At 45.6% G+C, this 11,188-nt stretch overlaps 1 protein-coding gene across 1 annotated transcript in view; it reads left to right on the forward strand.

The window, feature by feature from the left end:
- LOC121013761 (F-box/WD repeat-containing protein 12-like) overlaps nt 1-5,680 on the forward strand; it is a 45,501-nt gene extending 39,821 nt beyond the window's left edge. Inside the window, 4 exon segments of the mRNA XM_040449557.1 lie at nt 681-859; nt 937-1,050; nt 1,053-1,066; nt 5,113-5,680. Coding sequence (XP_040305491.1) covers nt 681-859; nt 937-1,050; nt 1,053-1,066; nt 5,113-5,239 — 434 coding nt within the window. The 3' untranslated portion in view covers nt 5,240-5,680.
- The last annotated feature ends 5,508 nt before the right edge of the window (nt 5,681-11,188 follow it).

Raw genomic sequence — 11,188 nt, forward strand, 5'->3', positions numbered from 1 at the left:
CCAGCTTTGGCTCAGGTCGTTATCTCACAGTCCGTGAGTTCGAGCCCCGCGTCGGGCTCTGTGCTGACAGCTCAGAGCCTGGAGCCTGTTTCAGATTCTGTGTCTCCCTCTCTCTCTGCTCCTCCCCTGTTTATGCTCGCTCACTCTCTCTCTCTCTCTCTCTCTCTCTCTCTCTCTCTCTCAATACATAAACGTTAAAAAAAGAAGAGAGGTAATTTTTTTTCCTGGTGCTAAACACCATAAGGAAATGATCCAATTGATTGTTTTTAAATGAGGAAAGCCACACAGTATAAAAGATAGTATTGTCAACAGCAGTTTTTCGCAGATGTTGTGAATGTCATAGTTCTCATGTAGCCACTTCTTACCTCACCCCGCTGTAGATGGGGAAGCGCGGGGGGGCCCATTCCCTGGAGGGTATGTGTGCAGATATTGTCACTTCCACATGCATATTGCCTCAAATCTTTGTAGTGCCCGTAACTAGGGTGTTGGCATCGGTGTTGGAGAGCTGGTGAACGGGAGGCTCCAGGGGGTAAACGCTTGGGCTGGGATTGAACGTAGGCGTGACCACAAAAGTGCTGCTCTTTTCAGTGCCATGCACGGCATATTCGGTGAGGCCCGTGTGCTCCAGACCCCCAGCTGCTATCACAAGATGACAGTCTGTGTGTTTTTCTTTCACAAAGTACAACAGATGGCAAGTTTCCTCCTGCCCAACTCCATGATACCTCCTCACCTCATGAAGGGCCACGGCTCTCAGGTGATCCTGCTGGTGTCCGGGTCGGAGCTGGCGCTCTTCACCATCCACGGGGTGCAGCTGGCAGCCTTCCAGGACCACCAGAGGCCCATCACGTCCATGTGGGTGGTGAGTGTGGGCTTGCCTGTGTTGCACCCCCACCTGGAGAGCCCGTGGCCCCACCTCACCTGGCTTTTCATTTCAAGGACCAGAGCCGAGTCATCACCGCTTCCTTTGACCTATCCCTGCGAGTCTATGTGTGGAATAAAGAAACGAAGCCTCCCGTCCTCAAGAGCTGCTATCACCTGCTTGGGGGCTCCCCCACAGATGGGCCAGGTAACTGCTTCCACTTTCCTTCACAGTGGCCTCACCCAGCCTGCCAGCGGCATCTATAAGATGGCCACTGGAAAGGGTGAGACTGCGGCTTGGGTCTTAGCTCCGCCATTCCCTCACTGTCTGGGCACCCGAGGCAAGTCACTGCTCAGATGCTATTTCCTACTCTGCTTAAAAAAAAAAAAAAGATGCTAAGCATCATGTACATTATCTCCTCTAATGTACAAAGCCACCACCTGAAGTTGGTGTTACCCACTTTTCCAGATGAAACAGAGGTTCTGGGATGTGGATACTTTGCTCACAGTCCCCCGGGACGCGTAGTGATGCCCAAGGGGGCCCAGCACCGCCCTGCAGTCCAGCTCTCACATGATTCCGAAACCATATACCACGTACAGGTGGTGGTGGAGTCAGTGGGAGTGAGATGGTGATAGTCCCAAAGAAGGCAGTTTTGCTTTGGGTTCTAAAAGTAGTGTTTGGAATCACTTATGTTTCTTCTTGCCACAGTGAGTTCTACAAAGTAGACAGGCCGTGGATCTTACTCCCCCGGCCTGCTCATGACAAGAGCGCTGACAGCCATCAGTTACTTGGTATGAGGTCTGGGGTAAATTCGACCTCCTGGGGCAAACATCTTACCTTCGTAAATGAAAAAACACTAAGCCCAAAACCAAATATTTTAAAAACTAGATTTCTATAACCTACTTCGTTTCTGAGTTTTCAGTTAGTTGTCATTCGAAGATAATTATTAAAGCAAACTCCTAATTAACACAGAAGAATCTTCATTTTTAGTAAACAACTCAACTTTCTGATAATGTAAAGAATTAACTAGAGAGTCAACTTAAATCTTAACAACAACTGGCCTGTAAGTCGGTTTTAACCCTCTCTCTTAAATTTCTAAGCAAACTGTACTGGACAGCCTGATGCTCTCTTTCTTATTGTTTTTTAAAGTTGATTTATTTATTTTGAGAAAGAGAGTATGAATGAGTGGAGGAGGGGCAGTGAGAGAGAGAGAGAATCCCAAGCAGGCTCCGTGCTGTCAGCACAGAGCCTGATGCGGGACTCCATCCCATGAAATCATGAGATCATGACCTGAGGTGAAAGCAAGAGTTGGACACTCAACCGACTGAGCCACCCAGGCCCACTGCGCCCCCCGCCCCCCCCCCCCCCCACCAGACACTCTCATTCTGAGGACTTGGCATCTTCACAGTTGCTTCTTCACTCAGGATTCCTCCTTAAATTCCTTTGAAGTTCGAGGCCACATTCACATCTGTAGGTGCTGTATTTTTGCTAGTTAATGCCCCAGTGCTGTTACCCCTTCAGGCCCCTGCCCTCAGCGTGGGGGTCTTGCGGCCTTGTGGTGCTGAGTCTGCGAGTGACCGGGGGCCTTTGCGACAAGCCTCTCAGGTGGGGGAGGTCCCGATTTATAGACCGCAAACACTCGGACTGTCGGTGATGGCTTCCTTCTGCAGCAGCAGGAAAGCCTCTGTCTTCTGAGGGACACACAGCACACACACTTGTCCTCATGGTCGCTGAAAAGAGGCTGGGTGGGGAGGCTGCCTGCCAGGGATTGTGCTCCCATGTCAGCCGCAAAATACACTTTTTGTCCTCTCTTTTCTGTACGCGTCTTTAAAGAATTCTCTACATCATTACTGAGTGGTTAGAACAGCCTCTCACTGAAATAACACTGTTCTCAACTTAGCAGGCAAGTGGCACTTTTAGAAATTTCTTTTTTGCATGTCTTTTAAAACACATACCCATGCATTACACAACACATCCATTCACTGACATGACCCTATTCTTTCATGCTGAGCACGTAGCACTCTTAGAATCTTCTTTTTCGTATGTGTTTTTACACACTGAATTACATGGATGTAGAATGGTGAATACATCCTTCACTGAAATGACACCATTCTCAATGTGACAAGTAAGTAGGACACTAAGAAATATCTTTTTAAAAATGTGCTTTAGGGGTACCTGGGTGGCTCAGTTGGTTGAGCATCTGACTTTGGCTCAGGCCATGATCTCGCAGTTGGTGGGTTTGAGCCCTGCACCAGGCTCTGTGCTGACAGCTCAGAGCCTCAAGGCTGCTTCAGATTCCGTGTCTCCCTCTCTCTCTCTGCCCCTTCCCCACTTGTGCTCTGTCTCTCTCTCTCAAAAATAAATAAATGTTGGGGCAGCTGGGTGGCTCACTGGTAAGTGTCCAATTTCGGCTCAGGTCATGATCTCACGGCTTGTGGGTTCGAGCCCCATGTTGGGCTCTGTGCTGACAGCTCGGATCCTGGAGCCTGCTTTGGATTCTGTATCTCCCTCTCTCTCTGCCCCTCCCTGACTCATGCTCCATCTCTCTCTCTCCCGTTCAAAATAAATAAACATTAAAAAAATTTTAAAAATAAGTAAATATTAAAAAAATTAGAAAATATAAATTAAAAAATAAAAATAAAAAATGTACTTTAATCAGGACCCTGGAATGAATCATGATAATGAATTATGCCCCATTCCTAATTGAAAACAGATTCCTCAGGAAATCCTTAGTTGAGTGGTAATTTCTCTTGGGGAGCTTCATTTGACAACAAGAAATCCTGCCATCTTGTTTCATGCTGTTCCCCAAAAATTTTTTCCAGCATCTTTTGAATGCTGCAAGACCTAACCAGTACTTTCTGAGAGCTTTTCAGTTTCCCAAAATGTTATCATCTGTGAATACCTACTGATTCTCTAAAGAAAACAGGGAAGACAAGTATGTTAAATATAAATTTACCAGCAACCTAGCTGCATACTCCCAGGTATCTACCCAAGAGAAATAAAACTTATGTCTACACAGAGATTTGTACATGAATGTTCTTAGCTTTATTCAACATACCCCCAAAGTGCAAATACTGTGAGTGCCCACCTGCTGGTAAATGGATAGATTCAGTCGGGAATCTGACTCCACAGTGACAGGGAACAGCTTTTTGACACGGACACTGTGGGTGAACCACAAAAACGTGCTACATGAAAGAAGCCAGATGTGTGAGACCACGTTGTGTGATTCCATTTATATGACCCTTCTAGAAAAGACGAGTCTGTAGAAACAAGGCAGACTGTAGAAACAAGGCTGCCTGGGGCTGGGCGTGGGAGGGGATTCACTGCTGACGCGCCCCACGGATCCTCTGGAGTGATGGAAATCCAAACTGGATAGTGGTGATGGTTGCACAACTCTGCACACTTACTAAAAATCAATGGACGAAAAAAGACTAAGGAATTCTCTAAAGAGAATAAGAAAGGAAGCAGATGCTGGTTCAACTTTTCTTGCCAACAAACCGTGAGGACCACTGGCTGACTGACTATGCTGCCTGCTTCCTGCCCAGCCCCAGTGTAGACTATCCAATGCTGCAGTTTTCTGAGTCTGGAGATGCCACCTTGCATTCTTGATACTAATTTCTAAGTTAAGTAGAACTTCAGTTGCTACTTAAACTCAGTAAGTCAGTGTGGAATTTACTCCAAGCGAAAAGGTATTTCATAAAAGTCAGAGTGGCAGTGTTTTTAGAAGCAATCTATAGCCAGAAACAGCTTCTGCAGGAAACGCCAATCCCTTCTGTGGTTCGGTTGGTTTGGTTCTCTCACCGGCTCATTCTCTGTCATGCTCAGAGCAGCACTGTCTGGTCTTTCTAGGTGAAGAGAACACTGTAGAAAATGATGGCCCCATTAGCTCCTGCATTTATCTTTCACTGAGACTGGTCAGGAATTGATGGGCTGATTCTCACTTCCAGGGAAATGACTCTACCCCGCCAAGATTGGATTAGATACCAGTTCTTCTCTCTCAGGAGATGTTTCTAGACCAGCTGGAATCGTTGTGATTCAGGCAGCTACTGTCCGGAGGGCCCCAAGCTGTTATCCCCACTCCAGAATGTGATCATCTTGCTATCTGCTAGAGTGAACACAGGTCTCAACACAGATGGGGTGCGCTGGCTGGAGATGGTCAGGACGTTGCACTCCATTCTCTGTGTAAAGGCTTAGCTACTTAACCACAGGTCTCTTCCTCAAGTTAACGTGCAACCTGTCCCTTCCTTTCGCAGTGGATTCACCCATGTGGAAGGTGACAGTATGAGCATTGTAGGTGTGGAAGCCAGAAACATTGGGACGAGTATTCTGAGGTCCTATTGCTTCAAAGTGCAGCGTGGCTCAGATGACTGCATCAATTGAAGATAATCTCACTTTGGTGAAGAGCTTGTCTACATACAGACTAAATGATGACTTATCACCATTGAGACAGAAATGAGCAATTCTCAGATACCTGTTATGGACCAGGCACTGTGCTATGTGACTTTTTTTTAATCCTCACAAACCAGTTAAAGAGGTATGATGTCTCTGTTTTTCAGATGAGGAACAGGACCAGTAATGGGAGAGTAACCCATTATTGGCCTGTTGTCCAGCTGCCACGCCACCTGCCTAAGCTTGCTCAGATAGTAAGTGGTAGAGAGGAGTGGAGGCCAGAAGGCCCAAGTACAAGGGGCTGGGCTGGTACCATGATTATTTTGTTGTTAGATATGTAAGGAAGTAAGGAAATGGTACTCCCCCCATTCTGTTATGTGCTTTAGGCACACGTTAATAAATGGTTGTGTGGCACCACGCTGCCCAGCTCTAGGGATGCCATTCTGTGTCTTGTACAGATGGCATCCCTGGAGTTGGTCCACAGGGAGGCCCTGGCTGCTTTGGTGGGTGGGTCACTGGGGTTCTCAGCTACAGGCAGCAGGGACAGAAAGCTAGCTAACTAACACCAAGAAAGCAATTTACTGGAAGGAGATAGAGAAGTGTGCCGGGTCAGTGGGTGGGCTGGAGAAACATCTGGAACCATAGGAAACGGGGCCTGTTCCAGCAGTGTCTGGCCTACCGTCCCTGTTTTCCCCAACACTTCCACGCTGCTGCCACTGCATCTGTGGCACTGACACCGTCTGAAAACTCACCAGCCGCTTCTGGGGAAGGGTGACTTCAAGGCTGGGAACACCAGGATGTGAGTGTGATTTTCTGACTTTGCCGCAAGCCCCCACCATCCAGGCCAGGATGGGAGAGTCTGACCCTTTAAGCTTCAATAGAGCAGCTCCCAGTCCAGACTCACACTGAAAAATTCTTCAAAACTAGGAAAAGTTCCTGAGAAATAGACAATGAGGATGAAGAGCTCGCTACCGCAGCCTGCCACTTCAGCTGTCCAGTACCGATACCCCCTTGCCCAGTACTTGCACCTCACACCCAACATAGCACCCGTGTCCCGTAGAAGCCCAGATGCAGTTATTTACCCAAGAGGAGAAGATCTGTGTCCTCCCCCTTTTAAAATCTAAGGATTGTTTTGGGATGACTTTACATTTACAGAAAAGTTGCAAAAACAGGTCAGTGGATCCCCATATATCTTTTGCTCAGTCTCCCCTCGGGTGAATACCTTACATAAGGTGGGCATTTGGAAACCCAAAGTCTTTGTCAGCTTGAAGTCAGAACTCTCTGTTTGTCCCATCACAGTCCTACCGGGTGTTCAGCGGTCCTAGTGCATCCTGCTTACAGCCATGGGGGAAGGGAGAGGAGGCAAAAAATTCGCTGAAAAACACACACACATGACACAGCAAGAAAGGAAATAGCTGTTCAGAAGATAAAGGGAAGATTCAGGTAAGTTGAGATAGAGGAGTTTTTGCTGAAGACACGGGAAAGGGGTCGGAATGTTGGCAAAAGAGGGGAGGTCCGATAAGGGAATGGTGAGGGTACAAGCCACCCGAGAGGTGTGGACATGTGATAGCTGGGGAAGCAGTGTGGTCAGTTCTTAGGGAAGGCAGCCCACCAGGGCCTCATGTGTGCTGGCAGCAGTATTAAATGGTGTCACGTCTGGGTGTGGTGGCCCTGCCCAAGGACAGCTCTGTGGTGTGGGAGGCTTAGGGAGAGAGTTGCCCTAACTCGAGCACAGGAGACTCTTGCAGAAACCATGTGTTGAGTCTGGCAGATGGGCTCCTTAGGGAAAAGCAACATCTATGAGGTGTGATGCCACAGCCTGGGGGAAACACAGGAAGTGTGTCCTGCTCCCAGGTACTCTAAATCCAAGTTCTGAGGCTTCTTTCCCTTTGAGGGCTGATGCTGCGGGGAGCATGAGGGCCTTAGCAGCACCTCTGATTCCTGCCAGCAGGTAGATCTCAACCTTCCTCAGAGCCTCTGTTACTGCAGGTGCAACGCCCAAGATATTCTGTATAAGTACAGAAAATACTGAAAAAATTTCCCTAGTTCTTGGCCACAGGTGACGTCTTAACAATTTCTAAAATATGAATTACTAACTATAATAATGCCTTTTTAAAAAGACAGTTACCACACACACAATCACTCTTAAAATTCACTTTTATTTTTTAAAGTTTATTTTTATTTATTTTGAGAGAGAGAGGAAGAGAGAATCGCAAGCCGGCTCCATGCTGTCAGTGCAGAGTCTGACACAAGGCTTGGACACACAAACTGAGATCATGACCTGAGCTGAAACCAAGAGTCAGGTGCTTAACTGATTGAGCCACCCAGGCGCCCCTAAAATTCACTTTTAAGTAATTGATGGGTTAAGTAGAAAGTACAAAATAACAAAATAAGAATGGAAGATAATTTTCTTAACTGGATAAAGGGGATACAAAAGAGCAAATATGCTTAATGATGAGTAGTCAGAAATGTTTCCACTGATGCTAGAAACAAGGTAAGTGTGACATTGATCACCACCATAATTAAGTATTACCCTACAGGGGGAGGAGTCAACATGGTGGAGAAGTAGGGGGACCCAAAGTTCCCTTGTCCCTCAAACATAGCAGTATTGAGGCCAGAAGACTTGGAATTCCAGGCTACAGAGTGACAAAAACATCCCCAGGGGCCCATGAGGATAGCTTGGCAGGCCATAGGTGCATGACTGTGAATTGGGAGAGAGAAAATGGACAGTGTAGGCATAGAGGGGAGGAATCCCCTTCGGTGGAGAGACAAAAGGAAGAGACTATGTAGGATTGTATTTGGACAAAAGAAAAACGTCCAGACCATAGACTAGGGAACAGAAAAAAACGGAGAAGGAACAAATTCCTAACACAATCCAGGGATGCAGGGCTTTCTCTGGACTGGGGTCTGCTGCCCTACACACGTGCCCTGGGGGAAGGGGGAGGCAGAGCCCAGCCCTGGGCTCAGTAGCCAGCTCAGAGGTGCAGTCAGAGAGAGGAGTCCTGTCCCTTGAGTGCTGTGGGAAGAAGGTATATAGCCTCTAAGGACAAAAGACCCTGCAGGTGCCCACCAGCCAGAAGCCCTTTGTCATCTGGCTGGGTGGAGTGGCACGACCCCAGAACTGGGGCTCGTGGAGTGGGATCCCTTACGACATCAGGGTTTGAATCCCAGCCGAGTGCCTAGGAGGTGTGGGAGACTGTGGAGTGGGACAAACTGGCCTGCTTGTGCCCCCGCAGCACTGTGAGAACAACCTGAACAGAGTGGTCTGGGACACCCAGTCCAGGAAGGAGAGACTGGGGTTTCACCATTTTTCTCCCCATCCAACAAGGTGGGGCTTCAGGGAAGGGACAGCAGGCCCACAGTGGAGGCGGGACTCACCTCTACAAATTGTGCCCCTCCATGCCTGGTAACTGCGTATCTACAAAAGCGGGATTGATGCTGACAAATCAGACAGCCTCTCCTCCAGACCAGCACAGCCACCGACTCCAAGGCACTGTCATATATTGGTCCAGTGGTTTTGCATTTTCTGATATGATTATTGGTCAATTCTTATTATAGATTATATACATATATATTATTATATGTATACATCTATATCATATGTATATGTGTGTGTGTGTACATATATATGTATATGTATGTGTATACACACACACACACACACACACACACACACACATTTCTTCCTCATTTCTTTCTTCCTCATTTCTTCCCTTCTCTTTTCTGGTTGTCTGTTTGTTTAAGCAGACACTTTTAATCTAGTCTTTTTACACCTATTCTGTATCTCCTTTATTTTCCTCTCTCTCTCTGGATTAAACCATGTAGTTTCTCTGATTCTCTGCCTGGTCAATTTTTTTTTTCTTTTCTTTTCCTCACCACCATCATTTCTCTCTTTCTATGGGATAAGGCTTCTTTTTAAAATTTTTCCAGGGTTACTTCAATGAACAAGTCAAACAACAACTGGTGGAAGATCCAAACCGCCACTATGAGTAAGAAGAGAAAGCAACCAGAGTCACAACAACAGAGAGCACACAACACACTCCAAAAACACCTCCTGAAGGGTCAGACCCTGGACAGTGTATGACCCCTTTTTATATAGTAGTGCTTGTAGGTGCAGGACACATAACAAGCTATTAAAACACATGAAGGATAGAAAACTAGCCCAAATGACAAATCATAACTCTCACTAAAAATTCCAGGAAGAAATGGCAGCTAGAGAATTGCTCAAAACAGATAAAAACAATATAACTGATCAAGGATTTAGAATAATAGTCATAAGATTAATAGCTGGGCTTGAAAAAGCATAGAAGACAGCAGAGAATCTATTGCTGCAGAGATCAAGGAACTAAGGCATAGTCACGACAAATTATGGAATGTTGTAAATGAGGTGCAAAATAAACAATGCAATGACAGCAAGGATGGAGGAATCAGAGGGGAGAATAAGTGAAATAGAAGATGAAGTATGGAAAATGATGAAGCTGAGAAAAAGCTAAGAAAATGCTAGACCATGAAGGGAGAATTAGAGAACTGATTCAGTGAAATGTAATGATACCTATATCATAGGAGTTCAGAAGAAGAAGGAGAGAGAGAAAGGGGCAAAAGGTTAACTTGAACAAATTATAGTTGGGAACTAACCTAATCTGGGTAAGGGAGCATAAATCCAAATCCAGGAGGCACAGAATTCTTCAGAATCAACAAAAATAGGTCTTCAACACGGCATAACATAGCTAAACTGGCAAAAACAAAGATAAAGAGAATTCTGGAAGCAGTTGGGGAAAAACAGGCCTTAATCTATAAGGATAGACACATAAAGGTAGTAGCAGACCTGTCCACTGAAACTTGGCAAGCCAGAAGGGACTGCCAGGAAATATTCAATGTGCTGAATAGGAAAAATATACAGCCAAGAACCCTTTACCCAGTAAGGCCATCATTTAGAATAGAAGGAGAGATTAAAGCTTTCCCAGACAAGAACTGAAGGAGTTCATGACCACTAAACCAGCCTTGCAAGAGATCCTAAAGGACACTCTGAGTGGAATGCTGTAAAGACTACAAAGGACCAGAGGCATCACCACAAACATGAAACCCACAGATAACACAGTGACATTAAGTCCCTATCGTTCAGTAATAACTTTGAATGTGCATGGACTCAATGCTCCAATCAAAAAACATAGGGTATCAGAATGGATTAAAAAAAATCCATCTATATTCTGTCTATAAGAGACTCATTTAGACCTGAGGACCCCTTCAGATTGAAGTAAGGGGATGAAACACCATCTGTCATTCTACTAGAAGTCAAAAGAATGCTGGAGTAGGCATACTTATATCAGACAAACTAGGTTTTAAACTGAAGACTGTAACAAGAGATGAAGAAGGGCATTATATCATAGTTACGGGGTCTATCCATCAAGAAGAGCTAACAACGGTAAATGTTTATGCCCCCAACTTGAGAGCACCCAAATATATAAATCAATTAATCACAAACAAGTAATCTTATTGATAAGAATACAGTAATTGTAGGTGACTTTAATACTCCACTTAGAACAATGGACAGATCCTCTACGCAGGAAATCAATAAAGAAACAATGGCCTTGAATGGTACACTGGACCAGATGGACTTGATAGATACATTCAGAACCTTTCATCCAAGAGCAGCCAAATACACATTCTTGAGTGCACATGGAACATTCTCCAAGATAGATCACATACTGGGTCACAAAAAATGAAAATGAAAACACGACGGTCCAAACCCTTTGGGATGCAGCAAAGGCAGTGCTAAGAGGTAAATATGTTGCAATCCAGGCCTATCTCAAGAAATAAGAAAAATCCCAAATACAAACCTAGCCTCACACCTAAGGGAATTAGTAGCAGAGCAGCAAAGAAAGCCCAAAGCCAACAGGAGAAGAGAAATAATAAAGATTAGAGCAGAAATAATATAGAATA

Source organism: Herpailurus yagouaroundi, unplaced genomic scaffold (genome assembly GCF_014898765.1).
Source record: "Herpailurus yagouaroundi ecotype Mexico unplaced genomic scaffold, PumYag 199, whole genome shotgun sequence".
Classification (NCBI taxonomy): domain Eukaryota; kingdom Metazoa; phylum Chordata; class Mammalia; order Carnivora; family Felidae; genus Herpailurus; species Herpailurus yagouaroundi.